The sequence below is a fragment of the Rhamphochromis longiceps genome, linkage group LG20, assembly GCF_057381845.1.
Source record: "Rhamphochromis longiceps isolate RC_006_pf linkage group LG20, R_longiceps_female_GT1.1, whole genome shotgun sequence".
Classification (NCBI taxonomy): Eukaryota; Metazoa; Chordata; class Actinopteri; order Cichliformes; family Cichlidae; genus Rhamphochromis; species Rhamphochromis longiceps.
In genome coordinates, this window is record NC_140576.1 from 37,067,799 (window position 1) to 37,082,064 (window position 14,266).

The following is a 14,266-nucleotide window of genomic DNA, read 5'->3' on the forward strand; positions in this document are numbered from 1 at the left end:
CCCCTGCAGTGGCACAACAAATGTCAACAAATATCCACACCGTGACCACCTGTCGGTATCTGGCTCAAGGGTAGCAAAGTTAGTGGGAGTAAAGTTAGTGGGAGTAAAGTTAGGCCAGACTGCTTGCTGCCCTAATTTGGGCTTTGGGGTTTTCCAAACAGGCCTGATTATTACATATTTTGATGTATTTGAAAGATGTGGACAGATCACTCAGAAGTATTTTCTTCAACTTTCAATATTTTTTTACAAAATTCAAGAAAGTGTTAATCCCACTGATAAAGTAAATCCAAAACAAAAAGGGCTTTACAACAAGATGACAGACTTTTGTTTTATTTTTATCTCAATATTGTTTTAGTTTACACGGAGGGCCGTGGAAGCTTTGCAGTTCACATGTTTTTTGACAGTAAAGCTGACTTTGAATACAGTCAGACTAACCAAACAGCAGGAAGTAAAACTAACATGAAACGTGAAAAGAAAAATCAACTTTCAATTTTAAACAGGAAATAAACCAGAGAAGTAACACAGACTGAATACTGACACTTAGGCTACGTCTACACTAATCTGGATACATTTGAAAATGGGCGTCTGAAAACGCTCGGCGTCCACTCTATCGTTTTCAATCGTTTCTGAACAGTTGTTCATCCACACTGAAAACGCCGTCTCAGTGTGGACAGAAGGCCAAAACGGAGAGAAAAAGATGCGCTTTTAAACGAAAATGTATTAGTGTGGACGTGGCCTCGATAAGATGCCTGAGTAGAGAACAACGAAGTGCTGAGATATTTACACAGACACGAGAGGCACAGCCACAGATACATGAAAGAAACCTTGAACTCCTACTTACAGACATAAACCAGAACACAGGAACTTAAACGCATCAATAACCATAACATGAAAACAAAACTTAAGTCTCAGTGAGGTCCTAATAAATAAACTTTACTACTACAATCTACCAGAATAAAGATGAATCCAGAAACACACAAACAAATCAAACTCCTAAATGCAGAATAACAGTAAAACAAGAACATGTGACCAGGAGATATTTTATTTTGTATTCTTATGATCACAGTTATAATTAGAAGTATCAATCATCTATGGTAATCTGAGTAAAGATTAATGTATGCAGGTTATCATCATTGTAATCAAGTCTCAAATGGTATCCACAGCATTGTATTCACCGTCCATAACTGGAGGGTCCAGCAGGACCTTGTTCTAATTCATTTGCAGGCCTACATCAGAACATGCACATAGAGAGTTATGTAAACACGCACGTTCACCCTTATTTACACAGGGAGGTCATGTCAGGACATTCTCTAGTTGGACACACAGGCTCACAGAACTGCACAACATGACATGTCACACACTTGTTTTTCTCTAAAGTATCATCTGATGTTTGTATAAGGAGAACTTTGGACTATGGGGAGACTGTTATCATTTCCAGTAAGGTCTAACTGTGTGATGTCATCATGGGTTATATAAGGATGGGGAACGGTCCACTCTTTGGAGATCTGTGGCTGTACGCTTGTCTTCCCATGCTTCTCTTTTAGAAGTGTGTAATAAAATCACTATTCTTGTCACCTACACGGACTCGGCTGTTTTTCCTTCTTACCCAAACTGAACCAGACGTAACAAACACCAACACGTTTATTACTATAATGTGCTCTATGAAAAAAACCCAACACCAAACCACACATGAGCCCTGATCAACATTTAAAACTCATTTTTACAGGTCGTGTTCTTCTTGATTTGCTTTTCATCCCTGAGGAAGACCTCCCCGTCCGACTGCTTCCTCCAGCTCAGTCTGATGTCTCCTTTTACGCCCTTGTTCTTCAGCTTCTGTTTGAACTGAAACACACAAAAAGTGCTTTTCTGAATATCATTTAGACAAAACTCTTCACTAAAAGCTCGTTATGCTTACTGCTCTGCTTTGCAAGGATGCAGGATCACACATCTATAACTGATTTAACCCTGTACATTGTTCCAGTGTTTGTGGACAGCTTATACATTTCTTGATTGGTAAATAAAGGCAGGCAGTATTCAGAGGACTACAGTTTGAGGTAATAGAGGTAATGAATTATTCAGTCAGGTGATGTCTGTTCCCTTATTATTCCATAACAAATTAAAACGATAAAACAGTCTCAAAGTAATCATTCATTACTTTGAGTTACTTTTTACATTCATTACTTTGGGTAAGTAATGAATGTAAAAAGTAACTCTTTGAATAACATTTCTAAAAGCTATTTTTGTGCAAACTGACTGAACCTTGTGCTCTATTAGTGCATTACTGTAATAATATTGTTTGCAGATTTAAACACCTGATTTTAACCAGATGTCAGCAGATGTTTTATGTTGCCCTGGCTGATTTCCATCCTCGACACCGACAGTATTTGCTGTCTTTATACGAGACTGTGCACCACTCACACACAGTTCTTTATTTTAAGTCCATCACAGTTCAGAAAAGTAACCTGTTTGTCTGCACTAACCTGCAGAGGATTTTCATGCAGCCTTTAAATAACGTACATGTAAGCTTTAAATGAGCAGTCGTTCCCTTTAAAGTTAAGCTCGTTTCCTCTCCCTTCCTGTCTTTCTTATCTTTCTCCATCTCTGACTGAAGTTAGCTGCTTCTTTTCTCTCCCTGTGACATGCAGCAGCTGGACCTTTAGTTAGCAACGCACTCTGAGACAAACAGCACACTCACAGGATGTGTGTTTGCTGAGCTGATAGAAACAAATTACCCAACACTTGCTCCCTTTATTCTTGCCACTCTTTTGTAGGGCGAGCCAGAAGCACCACAACCGAAACTTGCAGACATCCGTTCTGGTGTGGTGTGAAAAAAACAAATCCCCAGCAACATCCGCTGGGATTGAGAGGATTGCCTTTCATGTGTCACTGTTCAAACTCAAATCGGTTTGATGTGTGAAGGCTCACAGCGGCGTAACACAAAACTCTCCTCAAATACATTTGTCTTTATTGAACAAAAGCAACCAACTGCTGGTCAGTGTTTATTCACACCTCCCCCAAAAAGCTCTCAGTATCAGGTGAAGATCAAACTGAGGGGCAGACAGCAGTAAAGAGGTGAGTGGGGCCAAAAAATGAGGCAGCTTCAAAATAATTACTTATGAACAGTGTTGGTCAAGTTACTTGAAAAAAGTAATCAGTAACTAATTACTGATAACTTTCCCAAAAAAGTAATCCCGTTACTTTACTGATGACTTATTTCCAAAAGTAATTAATTACTTAGTTACTTAGTTACTTGTTAAAAACACGATTTACAACCTGAATAGGTGATAAAGCGATAGATCTTTCAGCCCAATTCTACTTTTTCTGCATAATCCATCATACAACATGTAATCAAATGGAAAAGTCTCTTTTTAAAACTTGTTTTATTAGTTTTAATCTTTTAACTTTATGCATCAAGCAAAAATTTAATTATATGCAACATTCTCTGACTGGAAGAAATTAGTTTAACATTTAAACCTATTTTCTGCACATTCCAGCACATAAAATAAAATATTTTTTGTGTGTTTACACTCAGTCTTTCAAATAGATGCAAGTAAAACACAGCAGAAAATAAATAAAGTCAAAGACTCAGCGGTCCTGTTGCTCTATTTTCACCTGTAAAGCAGGAGTGGGGTAGGCGGAGGTTTACCCTGGTGCAGGTGTGCCGCGGTCAGTGGAAGAATCCGCGAGTTTCTCTGTGAGTTTCCCATTACGTCGTAGCTACTCGGTGCTTGCTTGGACGTTTAGGGGTTTTTTCGCTGTAAAAAGAAGTTTTCTTCCCACGCACGATGGACACTAATGTTTTCGTCTCTTTTTATGGAATCAAACTCAAAGTAAGGTCAGTACTTCCACGCTTTAAACGCTGCACGCTCATACTCTCTCCTGCACTCGATATGTGATCCATTGTTGATCTGCACACAGCTGCTGTCACCAACGTCGCACTCGCTTACGTCACTGTCATGAGACATTCTCGCAAAAAAAATCACAGTTTTAGTAACGCAGTAACGCAGCGTTCCTACAGGAAAGTAACGGTAATCTAATTACCGTTTTTGCATTAGTAATCCCTTACTTTACTTGTTAATTGAAAAAAGTAATCAGATTACAGTAACGCGTTACCCCAGAACTAGTTTTACCCCTGCACTGAGATCATGAGCTGTATAATTACCTGTTCCAGCATGGCTTCCATCACTGCAGGGTCATTCAGATCCTGATTGTCGTTTTTCCCCATTCTCAGTCTCACCACTTGCTTGTAAGCCGGCTCTTTGTAAATAATGAACAAATGTACGGGTTTAATTGTAAAGGTAAATAAGTAATGCTGCATGTGCACAGTACAGTAGCACTTTGTTGTTGCTGCCCTGAACGTTCTCAGGGATTTGTTATTTCAGAAATGAAGCAACATCAGTTTCATAACACTGTACTAAAGCTCTTGTGTTTTTACTTTCTTATATTAAGCTAAGCTGACTGTATTGACCTTTGTCATAAAAACATACGTTGTCTGTAAAGTTAAACAGCAGCCTGCAGTGCAGTCTGTGAGGATCAGAGATGATGGTAGCAGCCTTGTCTCCATTTGAAAAAATTGCATCTAAATTCAAAAACTAAAAGCTACATGAATCAGAACTTACCACTGTAGCAAACAAATGCTGTCTCCCGGCCACAGTTCCAGTCCTCCCATTGTCCAGTAGATCCAAAGTTTGCTGTGACACAAAATTCATTTTTGACAACATGATTGGGTTCATTTGTATTCCAGTATCTAAACGAGGAGTTACTTCCATCCATCCACTTCCAGGAGTCTCTGAAAAGGCCGATCCAGGCGGATTGCCCTGCAGGTAGCACTTCTGTTACTCTCTGGTTCTCTGACATGTTTCTCACACTGGCCAGGTCTGTATAATTAGCTCTGCAGTAGCGCTGGGCCTCCATCCATGTCATGAATTTGTTGATGAAGACAAATGTCAAATTCAGTCCTGGAAAATAACCAAAGTGAAGGGAGAACAAGACATATTTAAATGTAAAATCCAAAGACATTGAAAAGACTTGTAGAACTTAAACAATTTTGTTTTAGGGTTCTGTATGAATTAACATCCTCACCTCTGATGTCAGAGCAGAGTGCTTTAAATGTATTGTCACAGTTTTCATCAGTCCATGAGCCAGTCCACTTTAACCCAGTACAGTGTTCTTTGCTCATCCAATTGTCTGGTTGTCCAGGCTCCCAATTTCTGAAAGCCACCCCGTTTTTGTATAAATCTGTGTTTGACATTGACCATCTCCAGCTGTTCATATCATCGTACAGTCCAATCCAAGCTCGCTGCAAGGAACAATTGAAATGTGTTGTGACATAAACTATTGATCTCAATTGTTTCATAAAAAGCCTTGAAACTAAAATGGTATTTTTTTACTTTCGAGTCATATATTTTGATTTCAATGTAAACTGGGTGATTATCAGGTCATCAGTTGCTATTTCTTTGGATCTTGGTCAAACAGCATTTGATGATGGTGATCTTTATTTGTCACTTGCAGTTGCCTGCAGGGAAACCATACATATATTAAACAAACATCACGTTGAGGAGACAGGTCAGAATAGGTAGCATAAAGAAAAACAATGAAATGTACAACACAAAAGGGGAGGAGCAAAAATAGAACTCTGCTCTGCTCCTGACAGGGGATCACTAGGAGAACAGAAAACAAAAACTACTCAGCACACAAGCACATGAATCTTCACACCGTAACACCATGAAAACACGTGACAAGCAACAGGGGTGGGTGAGTAGGGTTACAGTAAGGCAATGTAGACAGCAGCATTGGGTCACGGTATCTCTGAGGAGTCCAGCTAACCCGCCGTATGATTCAGGTGGGGGGCAAGCATCTCCATTCAATTCAATTTTATTTATATAGCGCCAAATCACAACAGCAGTCGTGTCAAGGAGCTTTATATTGTACAGTAGATCGTACAATAATAGATACAGAGAAAAACCCAACAATCATATCACCCCCTATGAGCAAGCACTTTGGCGACAGTGGGAAGGAAAAACTCCCTTTTAACAGGAAGAAACCTCCAGCAGAACCAGGCTCAGGGAGGGGCGGGGCCATCTGCTGTGACCGGTTGGGCTGAGAGAAGGAAGACAGGATGAAGACATGCTGTGGAAGAGAGACAGAGGTTAATAACAGATATGATTCAATGCAGAGAGGTCTGTTAATACATAGTGAGTGAGAAAGGTGACTGGAAAGGAAAAACTCAATGCATCATGGGAATCCCCCGGCAGCCTACATCTATTGCAGCATAACTAAGGGAGGATTCAGGGTCACCTGGTCCAGCCCTAACTATATGCTTTAGCAAAAAGGAAGTTTGAAGCCTAATCTTAAAAGTAGAGATAGTGTCTGTCTCCCGAATCCAAACTGGAAGCTGGTTCCACAGAAGAGGGGCCTGAAAACTGAAGGCTCTCCCTCCCATTCTACTTTTAAATACTCTAGGAACAACAAGTAGGCCTGCAGAGCGAGAGCGAAGTGCTCTAATAGGGTGATATGGTACTACAAGGTCATTAAGATAAGATGGGGCCTGATTATTTAAGACCTTGTATGTGAGGAGCAGGATTTTGAATTCAATTCTGGATTTAACAGGAAGCCAATGAAGGGAAGCCAAAACAGGAGAAATCTGCTCTCTTTCTAGTCCCTGTCAGGACTCTTGCTGCAGCATTTTGGATTAGCTGAAGGCTTTTCAGGGAGTTTTTAGGACTTCCTGATAATAATGAATTACAGTCGTCCAGCCTGGAAATAATAAATGCATGAACTAGTTTTTCAGCGTCACACTGAGACAGGATATTTTTAATTTTAGAGATGTTGCGCAAATGGAAGAAAGCAGTCTTACATATTTGTTTAATATGTGCATTGAAGGACATGTCCTGGTCAAACATGACTCCAAGGTTCCTCACAGCGTTACTGGAGGCCAAGGTAATGCCATCTAGGGTAAGAATCTGCTTAGATACAATATTTCTTAGATTTTCAGGGCCGAGTACAATAACCTCAGTTTGATCTGAATTAAGAAGCAGAAAGTTAGCGGTCATCCAGGTCTTTATGTCTTTATAAGACATTCCTGCAGTTTAACTCATTGGTGTGTGTTATCTGGCTTCATGGACAGATAGAGCTGGGTGTCATCAGCATAGCAGTGTAAATGTATGCTATGTCTTCTAATGACGCTGCCTAAGGGAAGCATGTATAATGTAAACAGAATTGGTCCTAGCACTGAACCCTGTGGAACTCCATAACTAACCTCAGTGTGTGAAGAGGACTCTCCATTTACATGTACAAACTGGAGTGTATCAGATAGATATGATACAAACCACGGACGGTGCTGGCATAAGGTCGGCAGCCTTAACCCAATTTCCTTCGGGGTCAATAAAGTTTTATTGGAGATTATGTATCGGACTTTCAGGAGCAGGACCACGCCTCCAAACACGCTCCTTCCGGCTGTCATCTATATAGGTTCCTCCAGTTCTGCTAGCTGTTCATTGTCGTTTACGTGCAAACAGGGTCCATTCTCAGCGGATACCTTTAAACACAGCTTTCTCACAGGAGTAACATAATTTTACTCACATTTCCATTCGCTACAGTCGTCCTCTCGTCTGTCAGCGCATCAGATGAACAACTACTCAAGCTCTGCGTCCATCGCTTTTTCTCCGGCAATCCAAGAAACACACCAAACGCCTTATTTACTAAAGCAGCCGCAAACCTTCTACCAACGCCTTGCCAGCTTCCCTTCCCTCCATCCATCCTTTGCAAAATTCAGCAACATGCTTGGTATGGCGGTTTTGGCGCCAGAGCACATCGCTGCCTGCCGCCCTGCTCTTTTTCTGGCTCAGTGAAACGGGGCTGCCGTGCAGGAGCGGCCACGGTCGCTGACGATGCTCTTCATTGAAGACTCATGCTGGTTGACTCTGGCTCCCAGAAGAGCCCCATCCCACCCACTGCTGCGGACAGTTTAGCGGCAAGCCACGGACTGCAGCTGATTACGGCTAACGGTTCTAGTATTGCAACTTATGGGGCAAGGTTAGTGACTGTTAGTTTCCACGGCCGGAAATTCCAGTGGAACTTTTTTGTTGCTGCCAGCTCGGCACCGATTTTTTTTGTGCCCACGGACTGTTAGTCAACGTTGCTCACAGACGTTTGATTGATGCTGTTCTTTTCACTACCCTGTCTAACCCGGGCCGCCCACTCCCTTATTGGGGCCAGTTTGGTGGCCTTCGGGGACATATTTCAGCGTTTGCTGTAAGAGTTTCTGTTGCTGTCAACTCCTAATTTCTCCAGCGCAGCAGCAAAATACAGGGTTGAGGATTACATCGCCACGGTTGGTCCCCCGGTGTTTGCGTGCGCGCGTAGCTGCTACCCTGTCCATCACCCAGGAGGAGTTTGAGGCCATGGAGCGCCTGGGCATTGCGCAGCACTCGAACAGTGCCTGGGCCTCTCCACTTCACATGGTGCCCAAGTCGGAGGGGTGGTGGCAACATTGAATGATTGATTGGGTTAAGGCTGCCAGCCTTGCCAGCGCCATCTTACCCTCCGACCATACATACATTACACAAACATCACATGGGGAAGACAGGTCAGAGAGGTATAACAATGGAAAATGCACAACATGAGGAAAGACGAGGAGAAAAAAGAACTCCCCCCAGACTGAGCTCCAACAGGGAGATCAGTTTGAGAACAGAAAAAACACCTCAGCACATGAATCGTCACATCTCACAACACAGAAGACATGAGCTTCGAAGGCGTTCGGAGGGGGTGGGGGGTGAGTGTAGGTCTGTGGAAGATCAACACGGCCATCGATGGCCTTGAAGGAGGGACAAAGGGTTCTGACAACAATCCTTTTATCATGGAGAATTTTGTTGTTTCACTCAGCTTCAACCTTGGCAGGCCTTCAGCTGGTGCCAGTGCGAACAGCTGCATCCAATTTTTACAGTTGGTCTAATTCTCAATTATGTGTTATCCATATTGCAGAGCCATGAGCTTCTCCAAGATCTTATCCATATTGTGTTCAAAACACAGTCTGAGTACTCACAGCCCTGCCAATTGTCTATCATGTCGAACAGCCTTATGGGATTTTGAACAGCTGTAGCTGCTTCTTGTTCTTCGATAAGCCGGGTCCAATCAGCCAGAACTCTGTTATTGTGGTTCCAAATTGGTAGATGTCGTTCAATGTCCTCCATCGAGAGTGTCGCCAGACACGATGCAACCGACCATCGAGTATCTGGCAGCAAACGGCTCCGCAGGACAATCGGGCTCTCCCAAGCCCAGCAGGGGGTCAAGTCTGTTACGGGACCAGTTGATCCGCCTCGGGTCTCTCCTCCTCCTGCCTCCCCTTTCCCTCATCCACCTGCTGGCCTCCGTGGAAGCTCCGCCATAGCCTCCACCAAACAACTGAGTTATTTTTACACATCTGCCAGCATCTGGCCAATCCACCACATTTCATTGTTTATACCGTTAAAACAAAAAAAAAAAAGCTGAGGAGCCCCTTTTGTTGGTCCTTCTTTGGCTCTCGCACTCTGGGGCCTGGATCTCCTGCATGCCTGCTTCATGCTCCTCACACCCTCAAGCAGATCGTTACATGGACGAACCTTTTGAATACAAACGTGTTGATCCATACAGGTGTACACACACGTGATCAAAAACAACACCTTTCTTGGTTGCTACCTCAAAGCACGTTGTGCACTGTTGGTCCTGCGTGCTGCACAATAACATTCAGTATTTAGTATTTACTGTTACTTACATTTATTTAGTTTATTGCAGTGATGTTGTGTGTATTGTGTTGCTGTCTTTTTGCTTGCTTTCTCTTTTTTTCTCTCAACAGGTAACCCAGGTGATTTCTTTCTTCTTTTTTTAAAGCTTCCTCTCTCTCTCACTGTCCCTCTTCCTCTCCCTTTTTTCTTTCTTTCTGTCTCTCTCTCTTTCTTTCTTTCTCCCTTTCCTATCCCTCAGTCATGTCTTTCCCGTTTCTAATAACTTAAAAAATTAATAAAATAAAATAATAACAAAGGTCAATCAAATGGACCAATACAGCAAGGCTGTGATGATCCATTTGGTAAAGTAAATCCGTTGAGCATCTCTCTTGGCCTTCAGACAATAATTCTGATTGCTAAAGAACCAAACAGGACAGGCAAAAAGAAAAAGAGGAAGAGAAAAAGTGTACTCACATTTTTGTGTTGTGCGTAGTTCATTTTACTTGAGTCTGCCATGCTCTGCAGGATCCTCACACCCTCCATGTTTTCTATGGTGGCCAGGTCTGTGTATCTCTCCCTGCAGTAACTCAGAGCATCAGTCCAGCTCTTCCAGTCATAAACAAAATGGTACTGACGCTTAACATATGAGGAGCCTGAACACAGCCCTGCAGATATAGATGTGAATACTGATTTTACATTTATGCTTAAAACAAAAGAAATCCATCTTAACTTTGTCATTATATTTTAATGTAATAATATCTACTTTTATGTGCAGTAAAATAACTTAGAATTTTAACAATTTGGTGCAAACTATGATTCTGTTTTCAGCACAGCAATGAAAGAGAAAAGTATTGTACAGCTAACATAATAGTTCCTAAAGGTTTCACAGTGCTGATGTTGCATTAAAGAAAAGTGGAAATGATAAAAACACATTAAAATACTCGCCTGATGCAGCTACGATAAACAGAAAAACCTTTTCCATACTTGTCTGCTTCGTGTTCCTTATCCGACTGAACGTGCAACTGATCTTTCAGCTTGTCTCATGCAAAGTGATTATAGGGAAAATATTTGCATTCGACACCAGTTGGTTTTATGCTCACTGCCTGCATCTTTGGTTAATGAGGTTCTACTGAAGCCCGTGTTTGGTGAAGAGTGAGGCTTTTGTGAGTCTTGCTTGTTCACAGGTGCAATGACGTCACAGGTGTACCTGATACACACTCCAGTGAATCACCTCAAAACAAACTGAAGCAATCTGATAAAAACAAAATGTAACTTTTATAGCAAATATAAGTATGTTCTACTTTTAGCTTCAGATGAACAAAAAAAAGGTTTTTAGATTTTAAAAGTAAAGTAAGACGTAAAAAATATGTTTGACGTGTGGCAGCAAGTAGCACATTTCTTCTTTTTCTTTGAGATGTTCCTTTAGGGGTTACTGTAACATAAGAGTGTTTATTATTCCCAGAGCTGGTAAGTTGTCATGGTGGATGATTTGCCTCCACCCTGTCTCCACCTCCTCTTCTGTCACATCAACCCTTTGCATGTCCGGTTTTCCTGCATCTATAAATATTTTCTTCTGTTCCTCTTTTCTGACCCGTTTATCTAGAAGAAGCTTTAACATGTAAATAAAAAAAGGTGCGGCACTACTGCTGCTAATATATTTTCAGCTGATCTTCACAGTGTCCCTGTGTGCATGCACATGTGTTGTGAGCCTTCGTGTTCAGTTTTGCCATCGTGTGTAACTTTGTAATTTCAGATTATCCTGTTGAATTGAGATGAGATTATTGGCTGTGAAAATTGTGTACATCACTGTTCGTTGTATGCTACTGATGACGGTCATTCCTGTATATACATAAACTTTCCCATTGGTTGGTTTTTATCTCTGCTTTGGTGATTTATCTTGGGGTGACCAACTGTCCTAGGAGAACTGTGTTCCCAGGGGAACACAGCCAGCAACTGCAGGTGAAGCTTGGGATGTGACCGGTCCATCCCCAAAGCCGGAGCCACCCCGAGCTGTTCACAGACAGGGGGCTGGCAGCCTAGCCTGCGTAAGTGGTGGTGCTGGGGGTGGACCCGAAGGTCCACCCCCAAGCACCGTCACCACGTGCTTGTCTGTAGACAGAGGAGCCTCAAGAGTGAACTCGCAATGAGACACTCGAGGTCAGACACATAGTCCCAGCTACTGGGCATCCCCGTGCTGGCCGTCTAAGTCCATGACACACAGGCCAAGCACCAACAGGGAGCCAGCATCGCAGACTGGGGGACACTCACTCACTTGCTGAGGCATCAGACACAGCGAGGACCGACCGGCGGGCAAGCCGGCAAATGCGGCAACACGCCAGGAGAACACAGCCTGCAGTTGCAGCAGCCTATATGCCAGACAGAGACTGGCCAAGGAGGCTGGAGAACACACATTCGCTGGCTGACGTATCAGACACAGCGAGGCCCGGCTGGCGTGTAAGCCGGCAAATGCGGGCAACATGCCAGGGGAACACAGCAAGCGGCTGTAGTGTAGCCGCTGGAGAGGAGCTCCAAGCCAGGGACGCGACCCGCAACTCGCCCCAGGGCCAAGCAGTACAACACACTCACTTATCAGATACAGTGAGGCCCGGCTAACATGTAACGGGCGAACCGCCTGCAGGGAGCCTGACGCTGCGGGTTGGAGAACACTCACTTGCCGGCTGGCGTATCAGAGAGAGCGAGGCCCGGCTCGTGTTTGCTTAAAATTATCTTTAAGCAAACATTATTGTTAAAGTTCTTCATGACTGGGCCAAGTGTCCTCTTTTTTGGAAATCAAAATATGGTCACCCTAGTTTATCTTATTTCTCTGTACACATGATTGAAAACCACAACCAGTATAACTAAGTCGCAGACTCACAACAGAATTAGAAAAACAGGCCTTTAAATAAACGGTCAGTGCAATCTACAAACAGAGCAGAAGTTGCCAGAAATGATCCACCATTGGCTGTCCTGAGGTGCGGTGCCTGCCTTTCAGTGGTCACCTGATCGTCACACCCATGCACACGCACGTGTGGCTCATCACAGCTGATAAACACTGACCATACTTAAGGCCTGGTTGGAGTGGTGCTCCTCGCTGGAGCTTTGTACTCACTAGTGTTGAGCCCGGCTTAGTGTCTTCTTGATCTCCCTGTGAGTCTGACATCTAACTCCATCTCCTTGTATAGACCTCCCTGGGTCTGAACCTGTCTTCCCTGGACCCTTCCCAGTTGAGCGTGAGTGAGAGTGACTGTACATTGTGGAGTGTGACCGTGTGTTTCCCTTTTACCAGCCAGTTATGTGTTGTGGTTGTTGTAACATCTGCTGCCCTCTTGGCCTTTTTAACCTCAATGTGCCTTTTATTTCAATAAATAAAGGATAATTAACTAAAAATGAAATGAGTAAGATTCACTGTTAATCAGGGAAACACATGATACAGTACAGTACATGTACACATGGGGCGATCGTGGCTCAAGAGTTGGCAGTTCGCCTTGTAATCGGAAGGTTGCCGGTTCGAGCCCCGGCTTGGACAGTCTTGGTCGTTGCGTCCTTGGGCAAGACACTTCACCCGTTGCCTACTGGTGGTGGTCAGAGGGCCCGGTGGCGCCAGTGTCCGGCAGCCTCGCCTCTGTCAGTGCGCCCCAGGGTGGCTGTGGCTACATTGTAGCTGCCATCACCAGTGTGTGAATGTGTGTGTGAATGGGTGGATGACAGGTTGTGTAAAGCGCTTTGGGGTCCTTAGGGACTAGAAAAGCGCTATATAAATACAGGCCATTTACCATGTTGTACTGATAATTTTGCAATAAAACAGCAGTTTATTTTGATCAGTTTGTTGCAAAACACCCCCAAACCAATTTTAGCATTCTACAGTGAGTGGGTGTACTATTATTATTGCTGTTATAGTAGAAAAGCAGAGAGCGCCACATACAGTGGATGCAAAAGTATTCGGCCCCTTGAACTTTTCCACATTTTGTCACATTACAGCCACAAACATGAATCAGTTTTATTGGAATTCCACGTGAAAGACCAACACAAAGTGGTGCACACGTGAGAAGTGGAACGAAAATCAGACATGATTCCAAACTTTTTTTTACAAATAAATAACTGCAAAGTGGGGTGTATGTAATTATTCAGCCCCTGAGTCAATACTTTGTAGAACCACCTTTTGCTGCAGTTCCAGCTGCCAGTCTTTTAGGGTCTGTCTCTACCAGCTTTGCACATCTACAGACTGAAATCTTTGTCCATCCTTCTTTGCAAAACAGCTCCAGCTCAGTCAGATTAGATGGACAGCGTTTGTGAACAGCAGTTTTCAGATCTTGCCACAGATTCTCGATTGGATTTAGATCTGGACTTTGACTGGGCCGTTCTAACACATGGATGTGTTTTTTTTTAAACCATCCCATTGTTGCCCTGGCTTTATGTTTAGGGTTGTTGTCCTGCTGGAAGCTGAACCTCCACCCCAGTCTCAAGTCTTTTGCAGACTCCAAGACTGTCCTGTATTTGGCTCCATCCATCTTCCCATCAACTCTGACCAGCTTCCCTGTCCCTGCTGAAGAGAAGCCCCCCAGAGC

At 43.3% G+C, this 14,266-nt stretch overlaps 1 protein-coding gene across 1 annotated transcript; it reads right to left on the reverse strand.

Moving 5' to 3' along the window:
* Positions 1–1,707: 1,707 nt before the first annotated feature.
* LOC146645882 (secretory phospholipase A2 receptor-like) lies at positions 1,708–12,861 on the reverse strand. Its single transcript, XM_085392613.1, has 7 exons — positions 12,759–12,861; positions 10,176–10,366; positions 8,729–8,815; positions 5,083–5,299; positions 4,620–4,958; positions 4,163–4,257; positions 1,708–1,842 (listed from the first exon to the last, which is right to left on the reverse strand). Exons 1-7 carry the CDS (start codon positions 12,859–12,861, stop codon positions 1,708–1,710), a joined length of 1,167 nt encoding a protein of 388 aa, XP_085248739.1.
* Between the last annotated feature and the right edge of the window lie 1,405 nt (positions 12,862–14,266).